The 19,656-nt window shown below is 39.2% G+C and overlaps 1 protein-coding gene across 1 annotated transcript; it reads left to right on the forward strand.

Annotated features, from left to right (window-relative positions):
• The first annotated feature begins 477 nt into the window (after positions 1 to 477).
• LOC120105337 lies at positions 478 to 7,913 on the forward strand. The gene is made up of 4 exons (XM_039117708.1): positions 478 to 609; positions 3,105 to 3,136; positions 3,907 to 4,031; positions 6,945 to 7,913. Coding segments are annotated over exons 1-4 (297 nt in total). The 5' UTR covers positions 478 to 607; the 3' UTR covers positions 7,083 to 7,913.
• The last annotated feature ends 11,743 nt before the right edge of the window (positions 7,914 to 19,656 follow it).

The raw sequence follows: 19,656 nt of genomic DNA on the forward strand, positions 1-19,656 counted from the left end.
GATAAAAGTAAATAATAGGCATTTGTATAATGGATTCTTATGTTCTGCATATCATTGTGGAATACGTTCATATGAGTATGTCTATTGATTTTTTCCCTGGTTTTGTAGTCTGTGCAGGTCATTTTGTTAGTACTAACTACATCAAGCACTATGCACTTCGTAATGCATAAAGTGACAGCTGACACTATTAAAAATCTTTTCTCAACATGAGTTTTACTTATGTGCGTTCAGTCATGTTTGCTAGGTTTGTTGATCACATAATTCAATCATGCCATAATATTTACATTGTCTATTGCAAATTTAAAACTTTCAGAAAATATATATGATATACTTCATATATACTCCAAACCTCATTATTCGAGTGAAAATATACTTACGCTATACTTGCTGCGTAGATTTATGCCTCGGGTTTAGATAATATTAGGGCGTTTCTCCCTTTGATTTTTTTATTCTTGTATCTTCTTAGGATACTGTGACTTTTTATGCTTGCTTATTTCAAGACAAATACATGTGGACCTGGAAGACTCTTGTGGAATGAATCCTCTGCATGTGGCTGCTGGTTGTGGACAAGAATCTACTACAAAGATTTTGTTGAATCACAAAGCAGATGTAATGTTCTATGTTCCATTATCATCAATATGTCTTTGATGTTCGTTTCCATGGTCAAAATTCTTTTGCTTATTACGTGGACTATATCACTATCTCTAGTTTGAATCATCTAAATTTATGTGCTTGTAAGCAGCATATTTCTGTAGATGTGTGGAATGAATGGGGGATACATCATTTTTTTAACTGAGGATCTCAAGACTTCAATCAATGCTCATGATAGAACAAGTAGACAATTGGATTGATCTATATGGCGTATTGTTTCATGATTACTGTGACTTATGCCAAATTTTCTTGCTCTGCCACGGTGCCACCAGTTTTCCACAAATTGTTTGTCACCACATCTTACTTCTCCATCATTGTCTCTTTCCTTGAAAATGCAATTCAATGCTTGAAACCTTCATCCTCCTACATATTGGGAAATACGCATCTTCACAACTGAGGTAGCTTTCAATTTTCAAACATATACTCCTAGTCCTAAAGTAGGGTTAAAGCTATAGTCTAAGAAAGTCAATTAAGCGCATTGGAATTGAGGTGGATGAAGGCAAATGAATTGTAGTTTATAGATTATGCTCATTTGGCAACAAAAGGAAGCTGACTTTCCAAAAGAGCATTTTTGGTGCTAGTATGCTTTTTGGGGTTAGTGTTCTCCTGTAATTGATGGCAGAGTTGTATTCTTGAGATTGAATATGAAAATCAAGTTGTATCCAGGTGCTTGCAAGTTATAATATTTGGACCTTAAAGATGAAACATGAAGGTCTGTGGCAAATTTATAGTTTGTGGGTCATTTCGCAGAAAAGTGTGGTCCTTCCTAGCTGGTCAACATGGATAAACGCATACAACATCCGAGGCTGGAGGCAAGTTTTATACTTTTTTGTCCGTTAAAGCTGAAGAGAACAAGAATGTTGACATACAAGATGATTGAACTACTAATAAAAACATGTATTTGTTATGCACATGTGATTCAAATCATTGAAAAGCTTACCATATAGGCTTTTCAGTGTGTTGTGATAGGTCATTCAAATTTGAGCTTGTATCGAGGTAATAATTAAAGTTTGAACATAGTTGGAACAATTTTTGGGTCTGATACAGGAAACAACTATGTTGGCTATAACTTTAACATGGATTTCTTAATTTGACCCACTGGAATTAACTTAAATTCATGTTTTTATTGGATATATCTCCTACCCCTTTATGGAATCCAATACAAGTTTAGTGGGATAGGTTTATAAATTCAATCGGTGACAAATGACTTTTATAATTCAACTCAAGGTTTTTGATTTCTTTTCCTTTGTCCCTCTTTTCTTTCTTCTTTTCAGCTCAATATAATGAGAATGACAAATTCATGAAGGTACAACTGATATTCTTGTATTTTTTTCAATTAAATGAAGTATCAGACTTTTCACTAAAATTCTTAGATGAGGCATCACATGCCTCCTCAATTTATTCTTCTTCATTTACCTAATTCATTATTCCACTCTTTTTATAGATCTTTGCAATGATGTTATCTGATTTCTTGATTTTTACATAAATTGTTACTATTAGGTAGGACCTCGTAAATAAGGATGAATTAAGTCAAAGCATTCCGAAGGCTTTATCATGAATAGAAGATAAGGGTAAGGCCAAGTGCTTCACTAATGAGAATTCCACAGAATGTGGTACAACAAGACTCTCTTGAGGCTACTAGCAGAAAATATTGTGATCTCCTTGTAGTTATTTAATTTTGTTTGGTAGTTGTTCCCTTGTATGACTTTCCTTTCTTGACCGACCTGTGTGAGGTATAATTGCCCAAGTTCATGCCTTTGTGATTATTATCATTTAATCATTGACTATATTTTGGTTGACTCATCATTTGATCAAGTATCTTGGTTGATATTTGGCTGATGTGTGGTGCAAACAGTTCAACCTAGTCAAGGCATAATCTTCTTGCTTGTATGAATTTCTGAGCAAAGATAAGATGGCGAGAACAAACTGGTAGACCAACATTAGCAAGCTTGCTAACAAACAGTAATTTTTCCACACCCAAAAAGAAAGTACAATTTCCCAGATCAGCATGAAGCACAAGAAACATGCATTATTGCAAGTGGCTGATAGAATGGGGGTGTATTATTGGTTGCTCCTGATAGATAGTCAGGGTATCACAAATGGCATGAGTTATCAAACTTGCCTTGACAGAAAGAAGTTCTGGTAATCCTTCAGATCAGATATGGTATTTTTTGTCCTATGTGGCAATTTCTCTTTGGGGCTTACTTCTGTTACCATCTTGCCTGTTTTTGCTATTACATATGTAACTAGTTATGTGGAAGGACACGATATATGCAGCATGGTGTAGTTCTTGTACCTTAGACATTATTCTACAACAGAGGATCTTTGTTATATTTTACTTTTGTTGGAGTTATTAGCCATTTTTTTTTTTTACTTCATCTTGCTTCTATATTTCCAGCCCAAGAAGGTTTCACACAATGGCTTTACACCATTGATGATGTCTGTTCTTGCAGGCTCACTGCAATGCATGGAGGAACTGATCGAGGTAAACAAGTTTGTTGGCCATATGTGCTTTAATATCTCATAGTGGGCACATTTCTGGTTTTTGACTGAGGTATAATTGAAAAATCATCTACCATTGATCGGGATCATTGTTTGTTTCTATGAAATTTCTTGCTGATGCTGGATTGCAGGCTTCATGGATTTTGACAGATGATATATCCAGCAAATCTTATTTAGACAAATCTGGATGATATCCAGTAATCACACACCAGTTTCCAGAATTTGCAAATTAATTCCTTTTGCTACGTCTACTTTTGCGTGTACTATCTCATCTTCATTTCTTCTGATTGATATTTAAGGCCTAGAAAGAAAATGTCCACCATGTAGCTGATCCATTGAGCTTTAATATTACCTATCTAAACGGCATGAAGATGATTATATGAAAGTAAGCCTGGATCTTTCATCATCTTAATGACCATAATGTTCACTTAGGAGTGACTACAAAGAACTTCAGGAAATGAAGGAATTAATAAGATGATCTGCTATTCTTAGGATCTTGATTGAAAAAAATTTGGAGAATTTCACACCTTTGGCCTGGCAGCAGCCTGCTTTCTAGTCAAGTGGCTCAGAGAAGCCCTATAAAAGAATCGTCAATGTAATATCATTGCTCATGAAATTTCTCAAACAAATTATAAAATGTGGTAGGACTACAAAAAAACAAATTTTATCGGAGAGAGCAAAGAGACCTCTCACTTCTGAGATGCGAAGAATTTTTCTAAACAATTTATTATGTATTTCTGTTCATGTACGCAGGCGCTGATGTGAATGGTAATATTTCCATTGGAGCAACTCCCTTTGGATTGGCAGCTCGTGGTGGCTTGACTGGGATTATTAAATGCTTACTGAAAGCTGGGGCTGATGCGAATATGCCTAATAAAGTAAGTGCTCATATCTTTGCCTTGTTTATTTTTCTGGCTGTTTTTGGCTCTCTAAAATTCTTATATCAGTTTAGCAGAAGCCACAGAAAGCATACGTGATGATGAACTTCATACTGATAGCAAAGTAAATACTAGCATGTCACACTACTATGCTGTAGCTTTGATGTCATTCTTTCTCTTTGATTGATCCTCACAATGTCCATTCTATGAACTTTACAATGCACGTGGGAACTTTCTCTTTTTATATTGTCATCTCACGAACTTTGCAGCCAACAGGGTTTACACAAGAAATAGATGTCATGTACAACATACCATGAGGTGGTATAAAAGGTAATGGTAATTATTGGCTCTATGAAAAACTGGTGTGTGGTGCCAATTGATGGAACGAAGTCAGCATCATTATTGTCAAAAACTCGAGCGCCAAGAACAATATGTTTTCATTTTTGGGAGACCGTGCGATCTGAATCCTGGATTTTTATCAACAAGGGGACTCCACTTTAAGTTGATTCCTCCTCCCCCGCCCTTTTCCATTTTACTCCTGCAACTCCCTTGTGCTTGAATACCAGCAGATTACTAACATGTTGAGAAACATTGTTGCCCTGTACAGAGTGTACGATGATGTTGCAAGCCTTATGAAACTCATCTTTCTCATGTTCTTTTGCTGCAGTATTTGGTAAGCAACAAGATGTTAAAATCCTTTTCCCTTCAACATCCCCCATTTCAAGTGTGCCAGACTGGAGCATTGATGGAATTATTACTGATCTAAAATCGAAAGTTTCCAAACGACTGGTGTGCAATCCCGGAATACCAGAAGAAAAACTCTACGTAGTTTCCCCACTGCCCCCTACCCACAATCCTGGAAAAAAAGACAGAGAGAGAAAGAAGAAAAGAAAACCACCACTATCTCTCTCATATGTATTATTATCTTACAGATTTCATTCTGAAATACTTGATCCATGCATCAAGGTCTCATTTATATTTACAAAACGGAATACCTGCTTCAAGAAATGATTATTATTTAAGATTTATGATGTCAAATCTTCAGTGGCACATTGCATCAAATTGCATAAATTATTGAAACTGAAAAAGGAAGAACTTAAACTTGATCTTTTTCTACCAATCCAATATTCTGTACTATTTTGAATGCTTACATCTGCAGATAAGGCACTAGAAAGGTTCAAAAGTTCTATTATTTAACTGAGGTCAAAGAAAAATATACATCTATACAGTCTGAACTAGTATTACCTAGATATGTAGCAGTGGGAGTTACAGAATAACAAGTGCCCAACATATTTGTCACGCCCCCGCCTGCGCGAGGCACGTGAGGCACCTAGTGCCCACGTGGGGGCCACATGAGGGGGGACCGCGGGGCTCCCCTGCCAGATATTGTCCGGTTCTGGGGCTTCACGCAAGCGTCCTTCACCCCTCCCCGGTTTTGTTTTCCACCCAAAACGCGTCTGCAGGATTAGGAGACACCCGCCTCATATGCCCAGGCTCTGGAACGAGTCTTTCCGATGTGGGGCTATTGGGCCTCACACCCTTCCCACCATCGGACAAGAGCCGTCCTCGGCTCTGATACCAAATGCAATAGCCCCACATCGGAAAGACTCGTTCCAGAGCCTGGGCATATGAGGCGGGTGTCTCCTAATCCTGCAGACGCGTTTTGGGTGGAAAACAAAACCGGGGAGGGGTGAAGGACGCTTGCGTGAAGCCCCAGAACCGGACAATATCTGGCAGGGGAGCCCCGTGTTCCTCCCTCATGTGGCCCCCACGTGGGCACTAGGTGCCTCACGTGCCTCGCAGAGGCGGGGGGCGTGACATTTGGTATCAGAGCCGAGGACGGCTCTTGTCCGATGGTGGGAAGGGTGTGAGGCCCAATAGCCCCACATCGGAAAGACTCGTTCCAGAGCCTGGGCATATGAGGCGGGTGTCTCCTAATCCTGCAGACGCGTTTTGGGTGGAAAACAAAACCGGGGAGGGGTGAAGGACGCTTGCGTGAAGCCCCAGAACCGGACAATATCTGGCAGGGGAGCCCCGCGGTCCCCCCTCATGTGGCCCCCACGTGGGCACTAGGTGCCTCACGTGCCTCGCAGAGGCGGGGGCGTGACAATATTAGTTTGTGAAAATCCAATGGGAGGCTTTCAAGAAACACTACTTTATATATCTCTAGATAACAGAAGTTATTTGTGATTCTATATTCTTATTAATGATGAAGTATCAAATGTAGCTGTCAATTTCTGTTTCAATAAGTATGATATATGCTTCCTGAGTTAACTTGCCAAAAATGACGAAAAGATACTAATCAAATCATAGATTCTGAAGTCCTTGACTACAGTAGCTACAATAAACATTTACAGAATCAACACGATGCCATTATTACTATTAGAGTCTTAATAATGTTGTCAACTTGCTTACTTTTTGCTGTACAGTTACATATTCATTGCCAAGTTGTGCAGAACCCTGCTTTGGAATACTAGTTGCAGAGTTCTGATTCACATGTGAGTAGGAATGATATGATGGGTTTATAGAGACATGAATACATTTTGGGGAATCTGGTCCAGTGGCTGGTTTCCTAGAAATCTCCCACAGCAAGGGTTTCAAAACAATATTTCCAGATGTGATGCAAGATATTTCTAACTGTTGGGCTTAAGTAGAGGTCAATTTTGCATAGTATTATTGCCTTTATTTGTTATTTCCTTCGAAATTTTCTTATTCTTTAATCGTTTTGTTCATGTACTTGTTCCATTTTATCTTCAACATTTTTCCTCATCAATTTCTAGGTTGTCTCAGGAACATCTTATAAAGTGCCACATCTTTGCTTAACCATTCTATAGGCTATGTCTGATAGTGGTGACTAGTTATTGTATGATAAATTTGATCTCATTTACTAACTCAAATTGACTTAATGGATAGATTAAATGTCAAGATAAAAAGACATTCTCAGATTGGAATGAATGCAGAAGAAAAGCAGTTGGTGAAACAGAATATCTTTCAGCAATGATTTTTTACACTATGGTAATTCCTGAACTCATAACCACTTTTGATACTTAAGCATTTTGTTTGTTGATGTAGTGTTTGAGTGTTTCACTTATATATATTTAGTATAAGATAATGACAGCCCCTTAGCATTTTTTCCTCATTTTATTCTTGATTTGCCTTTGCATTTTATCTTTTCATTGATTGGGCTGGGATTTAGTGAAGTCTCTAGCATGAGCTTTTAAGTTAGGCTGTCCTTTTGTAAACTACAAGTGGTGGTTTTATAGCATGGGTATGGAGTGTAGCATGCTGACCTAGTACCATAGTGGAATAATTCAGAGGCTTGATACAGCACTATACTGACACATGGTACAGTTGTTGTGCCGACTCCAGCAGTGCGCCATATGTTTATGCATGGGTATATTGTTTGAACTGACCTATACAAATAAGCTACTGGAATGGTCCGTGGTACCGAGAATGCTAACATTGGTTTGAAGATTATTGTTGGTTTTACTAGATTACATTAAGGATTCTAAGCTCTTTTTTGTTTTATGTTAGTGATCCGTGACAATACTGAAATTGATGCACAATAAAAATGGTAGAAGCAAACAAGATTATGGAAGAAATGAGAATTTTGAGATAGATGTATAATAAAACTAGGAAGGAGAAAGTGAGAAACAAGACTACTGTAGGAGATATAGGATATCTACGTGTGGTAAAGAATCTGTGTTTAGAGAAAGTATTTATCAGCATATAGTGTTTTGTACCCCTTAGTTCCCGTTTTTGTTGTAATATGTCAACCATTTGTTGGTACAAGACTGCAAGTATCATAAATTCATTTTCTTTTAGGTTACTTCTTTAGTATGTCTATGGGAAGGAGTAGCACATTGTTGGCCAAGAAGACAACCCAAGAGGGGGGGTGAATTGGGTTTGGATTAAAGCCGACCAATTAAAAACTATGATTAGTAATTAACTAAATCTATTGCAAGCAAACTAGTTAAGTTACTAGATGAAGTGAATGAAGAGAGAGAGAGAGAGAGTACAGCAGCCAACACAAACACAAACCAATTTATAGTGGTTCGGAGCTAACCCTTGCTCCTACGTCCACTCCCCAAGCTTCACTTGGGAGTTTACTATAATTCCTTGGATTACAGCCGGTTGTTTTACAAGTTCACAACCCAACTTGTTTTCGCGAGATCACAGCGAACTCGGTCGGTTTTCATAGGCTCACCGACTAGAACCACCCGATTGTTTTTTCGGGATGACAATCGAACCCTTACACTGTTGGTTTTAACCTTGGCTCACCAACAAACCTTACAACCCTTGATTCAATCCCCTGATTGAATCAAGTAAGAAAATAATTTGGAAAAAGTTACAAGGAAAGCTTCTTAATAAGCAAATATTAACCAATATGAATAGAGTAGAGTTAGAAGCCCTCACACAGATTTTGGAAGAGGAAGAAGGGGCTTCTCGAACTCTGAGTCTTCTCTTTGAGTGCACTGAAGATCTGATGTCAGAGGAAGAGCCTTGAATGCGAAGGGAAGACTTCTAGGAATGTATTGAATGCGTTTCTTCCTTCTTTTGCTTGTCTTTTCTCTCAATAGACTCTTGGTAGATGGAAAACACTTAATGCACAAATGGAGTAACTCTCTTCGTGTCTACTACTGTTCAATCAGGCTATTTAAACAGTCCCACTTGAGAAATAGCCGTTAGACACTGATTTATGGCGGTTCTGCACAGTCTGCACCTCCTGACAATGTATCCGTTGGGGTCGGAGTCGACTCGCTCGATCTGGAGTCGACTCGGCTGTTGCTGGAGTCGACTCTTGCTTTACTGGAGACGACTCGCCCACTGTACAGGATTTGAATTAAAGTGCTGTCCCGTTCTGGAGTCGACTCGGCCAAACCTGGAGTCGACTCGCCAATATCCGGAGATGACTCGGCACTTTTGGAGACGGCTCGTTCTCAGGGTTCCAGAGATCTATATTTCTACATTTCTTTCTCGAGTCGACTCGGATCATCTTGGAGTCGACTCGGCTCTCAGAGCCTGAAAACTGATCCTCTGTCTTTGGAGTTGAACTGCCTTGGAGTCGACTCGGATTATCTTGGAGTCGACTCGGCTCTCATAGTCCGCAAAGTGATCCTCTGTCTTTCGAGTTGCACTGCCTCGGAGTCGACTTGTACTTTGTTGGGGTCGACTCGGCTGACTTGGGGTCGACTCTCGTATTCTCGGAGTCGACTCGTTCACAGAGTCACTTTGTTTGGTTTTCTGCCTTTTAGTCTGCTTTCCTCTGAGAGTCGACTCTTGCATGTTTAGGAGTCGACTCGCCAAACTTCGGAGTCGACTCGTAACCTTCTGGAGTTGACTCGGTAACAGAGTCCAATAAACCATCGTTCTGTCTTTCTGTCTGTTACCCTTTGGAGTCGACTCGAAACTGTCGGGAGTCGACTCGGCAAGCACTGGAGTCGACTCGAAATCGTCGGAGTCGACTCGGTGACAGGGTCTGAAATTCATCTTTCTGTCCTTCTGTCTGTTCTCAGTCGGAGTCGACTCGTAGTGTACCGGAGTCGACTCGAGCTTGTGCCAGAACCTCTGAAACACTTGGAGTCGACTCGCAAGCTTCACTCGAGCTTCAGATTTTGGCTTAATTGTGTTCAACACTTAGCCAAATAAAGTTGAACAAAAGCTCGATGCTCTTAAAGATAAATTCACATATATTTGTCTGAAATACTAGATTGAATTCATTAGTACAACATGAAATATATTCAAATGCTTTGAGCTCATCAAAATCAAATAGGGGTATAACCAATCACTCCACAATCTTTCCCTTTTTGATGATGACAAAACATTGAGTATTTGTAAAGTGAATTTCTCAACCAAAAGGTGATTTATAGTAAATTTTTGAAATAAATTCAAATGTCTAGTCATTTAATTTATCCAAAATTGAAAGGTATGAATCAGTAAATCCTGAAATTAGAGCTCCCCCTTTCATTTGGAATTATATAAGCCTTCATATCATGCAATCAATTGTTTGGCTTATATGTGTTTAATGAATTTGCTTTAAGATTTCAGATTCTCCCCCTCAACATATGCATTCAATTTTGTTTAGGTTCTCTGAATTTTCTTTTAATGTCATGAAGCTTTTGAGCTTAAATTTTTACTTTCAGAGAAAAAATCTGTTAATTTGTTCTTGAGTATGATTCAACTAATCTCCGAATATCCCTTGAATAGATTCTGGAGATTACTCCTTGAGGAGCTCCAACAGAGAGATAATGAGCCTCGAGGTATCGAATCCACTAAGAACAAATTACATTTCTTTTTAGGTATCGAATCCAACAGAGAGACTGTACATCAAAAAAGAATACACTAAGGTTTCTTTGTAGTGGAGGATGTGGCTCCCGTACTCAGTCTAGTATGTTTCATGACCATGCTTAGCCCCTCAGAGACGTTCCCTAGTTGTGCGATGATTTCTGAGGTGGCCCTAGACTGTATCGAAGTGAACTGTGTCAGACTTTCTTGGAGGGTGTCAAGTTTGGAGATCAAGGCATGTGCTAGCCTTTCTGCACCCTGACTTTGGCTACCAAGTTCATTTCTGATGCTGTCTCGCATCTTCCTCGTGTCATCCTTTACGTCGCTCATATTCCAATATTGAGCTTGGACAAGGCTCCTGATGTTGTAGATTTCCTCCTTCAGGTCTGCAACCATCTTGGACACGGCTGCTAAGGAGGGAACAACTTCAGAGGAGGGAGTACTGAGTGGACCTCGGAGCTCTCTCAGCAAGTCATCTCTCAGCTCCCTCACAATCTCCTGTCTCATCTCCCGGAGTTGCTCAGAGCTGATCCGGACTTCCAGGGGCTGCTGAGGTGGTGGTGCAGTAGAGGGTCCAGCTGAAGTGGATGGGAATGATGGACCAGATGTGGAAGGAAAAGTGGGAGGAGCTATGTAGTGGTCCTGGTCATGATCAGGACTAGGTGAGTGATGAGTGGTTGGGTCGGATGGAGTGGATGAAGAAGTTTTTCTAACCCAGACATTGTCTACTTTATGGAACCCTATTCTGTGGAGAGTCCCCTCACCCATGTGATCAGTATTTCTAAGTGAACGAGAGGGTTCTCCCTCAGAAATAGGGACCTCTAACTCCCTAAAGAAGAGTGTGAATAGCATGCCATAAGGGAGACTCAATCTAGGTATATCTAGGGGTTCACAGATGTATTTGTAGATGAGTTTTGGGAAGTTGATGGGAGTGTCTTGGAGAATGTGGAACATCAATGCTAGGTCTCTCTCGGAGATGAAGTCAAACCTACCTGTTTTGGGAAAGAGAGTCCTAGAAATGATACTTAGGAGGAGCCGCATTTCAGCTGAAAGCTGATTTGCAAACACCTCCTCTATTGAGGATTGAGGTGGGCTCCCTAAGACAGCCGTAAGGGCCTTAGTCCTATTATGGGGATGAGTAGGAAAAATCCCCTCTCGGGAGAGATGGAGGATTCGAGCAATGAAGTCCTCCGAAATAAAAACAGGGACACCTGCTACGGTTCCGTGGATACCACCACTACCTCGGGCTACAGTCCCATAAAATTCCCTAACTAATCCTGGGTAGGTAGGGAGGTCTAAAGAACAGAACAACTCTAACCCTTGAGCCCTAAGATGATGCCCTAGGGTGAACCCTTCGTGGGAGAGGAAGTCAAAGTTGACTTTCCTCCCGGTAGAGATTGCCCTCCCGGTGCATGGACGCGAGGGAACCGGCCTAGGCGGGGAAGGAACCGAAGGTGGTGGCCTCATGGGTTCGTTCCGTGCCTTGGACCGTCGCTCGGCGCCGCTCGCGGAGAGAGGTCTCTTCCGGCTCGGGACAACGACTTTCCTACGCATTTTGACCTACAAACCGAGGGATGGACAAGAGAAATGGAAGAAAACTCGAGGGAGAGGACCTAGAACGGGTCGGAGACGAGGTCGGAGACGACTCTAGGGCTTTGGAACAGTGGCGGCCGAGAATAGAAGTGAGGAATAAACGTTTCGATAGGGTTAAAAATCGGATTCCTGACCTCGAGTCGACTCCGATAAGTCGCGAGTCGCGAGTCGACTCCTAAATATACGCGAGTCGACTCGCCCACGAGCCGACTCTAAAAATCTATTCGAGTCGACTCGAACTCTGGCACATAACCAACAAACTTGTTATTACCGTGCCAAAGGAGAGAGCTATGGACATATCTAAGATTTAAGAACTGATTTGATGACCATAGATAAGAAATCCTATCTCTAACATAAGCTAATTATCAAAATCAATCAATTAGAGGGGAGTATCATAAGAATGGATCAATCACTCCTAACCCTCTTCTAAGAATACAAAATCGATCTTCACATAAGGATTTAGTGAAGATATCAGCAAGTTGATCATCAGTGCAAACAAATTCAAGCATTACATCACCATTTAACACATGATCTCTTATGAAGTGATGTCTTATCTCAATATGTTTAGTTCTTGAGTGCTGAATTGGATTTTTAGTTAGATTTATGGCACTTGTATTATCACAATTTATGAAAATCTTATCTTGTTTAATGCCATAATCTTCAAGTTGTTGCTTGATCCATAAAATTTGAGCACAACAACTCCCGGCAGCAACATATTCGGCTTCAGTCGTAGATAGTGCAATCGAGTTTTGTTTCTTGCTAAACCATGAAATTAAGTTTTCTCCTAAAAATTGACAAGACCCGCTGGTGCTTTTTCTATCAAGTTTACAACCAGCGAAGTCTAAATCAGTGTACCCTATTAAATTTATGCTTGATTCTTTAGAGTACCATAGACCTATGTTTTTTGTTCCTATGAGATATTTAAAAATTCTCTTAACTGCAATTAGGTGTGATTCTTTAGGATTAGATTGATATCTAGCACACATGCATACACTAAACATAATATCAGGTCTACTTGCTGTAAGATATAGTAAAGATCCTATCATACCTCTATACAGCTTTTGATCAACTGATTTACCTGATTCATCTTTGTCTAGTTTGCATGATGAGCTCATGGGGGTGCCAATTGACTTATTTCCATCCATATCAAACTTCTTTAGCATTTTCTTGATGTATTTAGCTTGATTGATGAAAATCCCTTCCTTGGATTGTTTGATTTGAAGTCCGAGGAAGTAGTTCAATTCTCCCATCATGCTCATCTCAAATTCACTCTGCATTAATTCAGTAAACTCTTCGCAAAGGCGATTGTTAGTAGCACCGAAAATAATATCTACATAAATCTGCACTACCAACATATTTTTGTTTTCCTTTTTCAAAAATAGAGTTGTATCAACATTTCCTCTAGAAAATTTATGGTCTAATAGAAATTTGCTAAGTCTTTCATACCATGCTCTAGGGGCTTGTTTTAGACCATAAAGTGCTTTATTTAGTTTATAAACATGATTGGGGTATTGATGATTCTCAAAATCAGGAGGTTGTTCTACATAAACTTCCTCATTAATATACCCATTTAAGAAGGCACTTTTTACATTCATTTGGAATAATTTGAAATCTTTATTGCATGCAAATACTAGTAACAATCTAATTGCCTCAAGTCTAGCTACAGGAGCAAAAGTCTCATCAAAATCTATACCTTTTTCTTGATTATAGCCCTTTGCTACTAATCTAGCCTTGTTCCTAATCACAATTCCATTTTCATCAAGTTTATTTTTGTATATCCATTTAGTTCCTATTATTGGGTATTCAGTGGGTCTTTCAACCAAGTTCCATACTTTATTTATTGTAAATTGGTTAAGTTCCTCTTGCATAGCATTTATCCAATTTACATCACTCTCAGCTTCTTCTATGTTTTTAGGTTCTAAATATGAAACAAATGCAAGATGATTATTTAAGTTCCTAAGAGAGGCTCTAGTTCTAACACGTTGAGATTGATCATCTAAGATTAATTCTTTAGGGTGACCATGAGCATACCTCCAAGCCTTAGTAAGCCTATGATCAACAATTGCCTCTTGGTTTGTTGATGTATCTCCAATCTGTTTCGGTTCATTTTCTTGTAATGTCATATCATTCATCTTTTCCTCAAGTATCCCTGCATCATCATCAAAAGCTACTCTCTTGCTAGAAGAGACATCATTGGTATCATCAAAAACAACATGTATAGACTCTTCAATAACAAGGGTTCTTTTGTTGAAGACTCTATAAGCTTTACTTGATGTAGAATATTCCAAAAAGATACCTTCATCAGATTTGGAATCAAATTTGCCTAAGTTATCTTTGCCATTATTATGAATGAAACACTTACACCCAAAAATATGAAAATAGTTTACTTTGGGCTTTCTATCTCTCCAAAGTTCATAAGGTGTTTTCTTTATAATTGGTCTCAATAAAACTTTATTTAATATATGACATGATGTGTTGATGGCTTCTCCCCAAAAATACTTAGGGAGGTTACTTTCACACAACATGGTTCTAGCCATTTTCTCTAGGGTTCTATTCTTTCTTTCCACAACTCCATTTTGTTGTGGTGTCCTAGGTGTAGAGAAATTATGAGTTATTCCCTTTTTACTACAGAATTCATCAAAAAGATGATTTTCAAATTCTGTTCTATGATCACTCCTAATAGCTATAACTGAAGTATTTCTTGAGTTGGTTACTTCCTTATGAAATTTCTTAAATACAGAAAATGCTTCATCTTTATGAGCTAAAAACATGACCCATGTGTATCTAGAAAAATCATCTACAATGATAAGACCATACTTGTTTCCACCAAGGCTGGTGGTTCTAGTTGGTCCAAAAAGATCCATGTGAAGTAGTTCAAGGGGTCTTGCAGTAGAGACACAATTTATGGATTTAAAGAAACTTCTAGATTGTTTGCCATATTGACATGCTTCATAAATTTTATTTTTCTCAAATTTTAGCTTTGGCAAAGCAATCACGGAATCTCTTTTAACTAATTTAGATATTGTATCCATGCTTGCATGACCTAATTTACGGTGCCATAACCAACTTGCATCACTAACCTTAGTATCATTAGCTACTAAGCAAGGACTATTTTTAGCAAGATCTTCAAGATCTACTACATAGACGTTACCACATCTAATTCCTTTAAATACTAAGCCATTGTCAATTGAGTTGGTTATGATGCATAAAGATGGCTTAAACAAAACATCAAAAACTCTATCACATAATTGACTAACGCTAAGTAAGTTATGCTTAAGACCATCTACAAATCGTACATTATCAACGAAGGTTGAAGAGGTGATTTGTACTTTACCTATACCAACGATGTGACCTTGGTTATTGTCTCCAAAAGTCACAGCACCTCCCTTTTTAGGCTCTAGGGTGAAGAATTGCTCCTTGTCACCCGTCATGTGTCTTGAGCAGCCACTATCCAAGTACCAACAGTTTTTGTCGACCTTGGCTGCAAGATACTCCTACACAAGAAAATCATTCAATTTTAGGTACCCAAGTTTTCTTGGGTCCTTCAAGGTTAGTAATGTTGGTTTCTTTTGGAACCCAAATTTTTTTAATCTTTTTTTTAATTTCAGGGCTTTTGTGGTTACACACATTGGCTATATGTCCTACTTTACCACAACGAAAACAAGTTGCATTTCTGGTTTTACTTTTTCCGGCTTTTACAAAGAAGTTTTTAAGAAATTTTTGTTTGTTGTTAGGCTTATACCCTAAGACGGCTTTACTAAATACAGCTCTTTGACTATTAAGTATCATGTCTAGTTTTTCAGAACTAAAGGTAAACTTCTCAACTATAGGTTTATACTTTTCAAGTTCTTTTGTTAAGTTTAGTTTTTCTATTTTTAGTAAATTTAGATCTTTTGTACAGTTATCTTTTAGAGTTCAGTTACTGTTTTTAAGTTCTGAAACTTCCTTAGTTAGTCTTTCGTTATCTTTATTTAAGGTATTAGTTTTTTGAGTTAGCATTTGGTTGCTTGTTTTAAGTTCTAAGTTTTCTTTGATGATAGAATTCTTGTCCTTAATTAATTTATCGTACTTATGAGTGTGAGATAGATTAGTTAGTTTTAATTTTTTATTTTTAAGGTTTATTGTCTTATATTTTTTCATTAGTTCATTAAAGGCATCATGCAATTCATCAAAGGTAAAATCTAAATGTGTTTCAGATATTACCTCATTATCATTTGCCATGAAGCAAAAATTTGCTTTTTTCTCTTGTTTCTCATCCGATGATGATGAAGATTGATCGGAGTCTGTCAAGGTGGAGACAAGAGCTTTCTTCTTTTTGTATTTTCTGCCCTTCTTCAGCAAAGGACAGTCGATTCTGAAATATCCCGGCTTCTTGCATTTATAGCAACCGATTTCCTCACTTTCCCTTTTCTTACCTTTGTCCTTGTTGTAAGAACTTGAGAAACTTCTCTTTTGATGAAAGGACTTCTTTCGGTTGATGAATCTTCTGAACTTTCGTACAAGAAATGCCTCATCTTCATCTCCCTCATTGTCTTCTTCTTCACTGCTGCTACTGCAAGAGGGATTCTTGTTAGAAGAAGTAGACTTAAGGGCAATTACCTTTTTCTTGTGGGAGGACTCTTCTTCACTGTGTTGTTTCATTGTGAGCTCGTGTCATCAAAGATCCAAGGAGCTCTTCGAGTGCCAGCTTGTTCAAGTCTTTGACTTCTTGGATCGCCGTTACCTTGGCTTCCCATGACCTTGGTAAAGATCGAAGAACTTTCCTGACAAGGTCACTGTTAGTATAACTTTTGCCAAGGCTTTTTAGGCCATTGACGATATTAGTAAATCTAGTAAACATGCAAGTGATAGTTTCATTAGATTCCATTTTGAATAGTTCATACTTATGAACTATCATGTTTATTTTGGATTCCTTGACTTGATTCGTGCCCTCGTGGGTCACTTCAAGTCTATCCCATATCTCTTTTGCAGAATTGCAAGTAGATATTCTATTGAATTCATTAGGGTCTAAGGCACAAAATAGCACATTCATTGCTTTGGCATTTAGTTGTGCCTTCCTTCTATCACTATCATCCCAATCTTTTTCAAGCTTGGGTATAGAAATGTTATCTACACAGATAGAAGGAATATATGGTCCATTAACTATGATACTCCAAACATCATAGTCTTGGGCTTGGATAAATATCCTCATTCTAGCCTTCCAATATATGTAGTTAGTTCCATTGAAGAATGGAGGCCTATTGGTGGATTGCCCCTCACTAAGAGAAGATCCAAAAGGGGTTGTCATTTTAATTTTTTACTCTTTTAATATAAGAGCTCCGGCTCTGATACCACTTGTTGCCCAAGAAGACAACCCAAGAGGGGGGTGAATTGGGTTTGGATTAAAGCCGACCAATTAAAAACTATGATTAGTAATTAACTAAATCTATTGCAAGCAAACTAGTTAAGTTACTAGATGAAGTGAATGAAGAGAGAGAGAGGGAGAGGACAGCAGCCAATACAAACACAAACCAATTTATAGTGGTTCGGAGCTAACCCTTGCTCGTACGTCCACTCACCAAGCTTCACTTGGGAGTTTACTATGATCCATTGGATTACAGCCGGTTGTTTTACAAGTTCACAACCCAACTTGTTGTTTTCGCGAGATCACAACGAACTCGGTCGGTTTTCACAGGCTCACTGACTAGAACCATCCGATTGTTTTTCCGGGATCACAATCGAACCCTTACACTGTTGGTTTTAACCTTGGCTCACCAACAAACCTTACAACCCTTGATTCAATCTCCTGATTGAATCAGTAAGAAAATAGTTTGGAAAAAGTTACAAGGAAAGCTTCTTAATAAGCAAATATTAACCAATATGAATAGAGTAGAGTTAGAAGCCCTCAAACAGATTTTGGAAGAGGAAGAAGGAGCTTCTCGAACTCTGAGTCTTCTCTTTGAGTGCACTGAAGATCTGATGTCAGAGGAAGAGCCTTGAATGCGAAGGGAAGACTTCTAGGAATGTATTGAATGTGTTTCTTCTTTTGCTTGTCTTTTCTCTCAATAGACTCTTGGTAGATGGAAAACACTTAATGCACAAATGGAGTAACTCTCTTCGTGTCTACTACTGTTCAATCAGGCTATTTAAACAGTCCCACTTGAGAAATAGCCGTTAGACACTGATTTATGGCGGTTCTGCACAGTCTGCACCTCCTGACAATGTATCCGTTGGGGTCGGAGTCGACTCGCTCGATCTGGAGTCGACTCGGCTGTTGCTGGAGTCGACTCTTGCTTTACTGGAGACGACTCGCCCACTGTACAGGATTTGAATTAAAGTGCTGTCCCGTTCTGGAGTCGACTCGGCCAAACCTGGAGTCGACTCGCCAATATCCGGAGATGACTCGACACTTTTGGAGACGGCTCGTTCTCAGGATTCCAGAGATCTATATTTCTGTATTTCTTTCTCGAGTCGACTCGGATCATCTTGGAGTCGACTCGGCTCTCAGAGCCCGAAAACTGATCCTCTGTCTTTGGAGTTGAACTGCCTTGGAGTTGACTCGGATTATCTTGGAGTCGACTCGACTCTCATAGTCTGCAAAGTGATCCTCTGTCTTTCGAGTTGCACTGCCTCGGAGTCGACTCGAACTTTGTTGGGGTCGACTCGGCTGACTTGGGGTCGACTCTCGTATTCTCGGAGTCGACTCGTTCACAGAGTCACTTTGTTTGGTTTTCTGCCTTTCAGTCTGCTTTCCTCTGAGAGTCGACTCTTGCATGTTTAGGAGTCGACTCGCCAAACTTCGGAGTCGACTCGTAACCTTCTGGAGTTGACTCGGTAACAGGGTCCAAAAAACCATCGTTCTGTCTTTTTGTCTGTTACCCTTTGGAGTCGACTCGAAACTGTCGGGAGTCGACTCGGCAAGCATCGGAGTCGACTCGAAATCGTCGGAGTCGACTTGGTGACAGGGTCTGAAATTCATCTTTCTGTCCTTCTGTCTGTTCTCAGTCGGAGTCGACTCATAGTGTACCGGAGTCAACTCGAGCTTATGCCAGAACCTCTGAAACACTTGGAGTCGACTCGCAAGCTTCCGGAGTCGACTCGAGCTTCAGATTTTGGCTTAATTGTGTTCAACACTTAGCCAAATAATCTTGAACAAAAGCTCGATGCTCTTGAAGATAAATTCATATATATTTGCTTGAAACATTAGATTGAATTCATTAGTACAACATGAAATATACTCAAATGCTTTGAGCTCATCAAAATCAAATAGGGGTATAACCAATCACTCCACACACATATCCACTGACATCATGTTTTTTTGGCAAAAGCATAAATCAAATAAGCTAATTTGAAGAGGATCTAAGTTCTCATATCTTCACAAGTTGATAATCCATGACTTAAATTGTTCGGGTATTTGAAATTCCGCTCCTATAGTCATCTAACAGTCGAACCATGGATCAGTGACTTGCCTCTCCACTCAAATGGGTGGTTATGAGGAGGTTTTCTTGTTCAGCACAGGCTTCGGAATTTTGGGGGCCAACGCCTTGACTATACCATGTTGGTCTTGTTTGAAAAAAATCTCATATGTGACATGATGCCTCAAAAAAGGGATAAGTTGCATTCTTGCCTTGAAAGATCAACATAATTCCATGAAAAAGTCAGCTTTCAATAGTAAAGTAATTTGTTTCCCTGTCAGTTTGCTGCATTCCAATTCGACAACAATGTATTACTACTGTGTACAATCATTGGGGTTGGTCTCTGGTCATTA

This window comes from Phoenix dactylifera, unplaced genomic scaffold (assembly GCF_009389715.1).
Source record: "Phoenix dactylifera cultivar Barhee BC4 unplaced genomic scaffold, palm_55x_up_171113_PBpolish2nd_filt_p 000263F, whole genome shotgun sequence".
NCBI lineage: Eukaryota > Viridiplantae > Streptophyta > Magnoliopsida > Arecales > Arecaceae > Phoenix > Phoenix dactylifera.

What these genes read in the sequence shown, in the direction of transcription:
- LOC120105337 (XM_039117708.1), top strand. An exon ending in GCATGGAGGAACTGATCGAG is followed by an intron (nt 3,137 to 3,906) that starts GTAAACAAGTTT and finishes TCATGTACGCAG; the next exon opens with GCGCTGATGTGAATGGTAAT. An exon ending in ATGCGAATATGCCTAATAAA is followed by an intron (nt 4,032 to 6,944) that starts GTAAGTGCTCAT and finishes CTTAATGGATAG; the next exon opens with ATTAAATGTCAAGATAAAAA.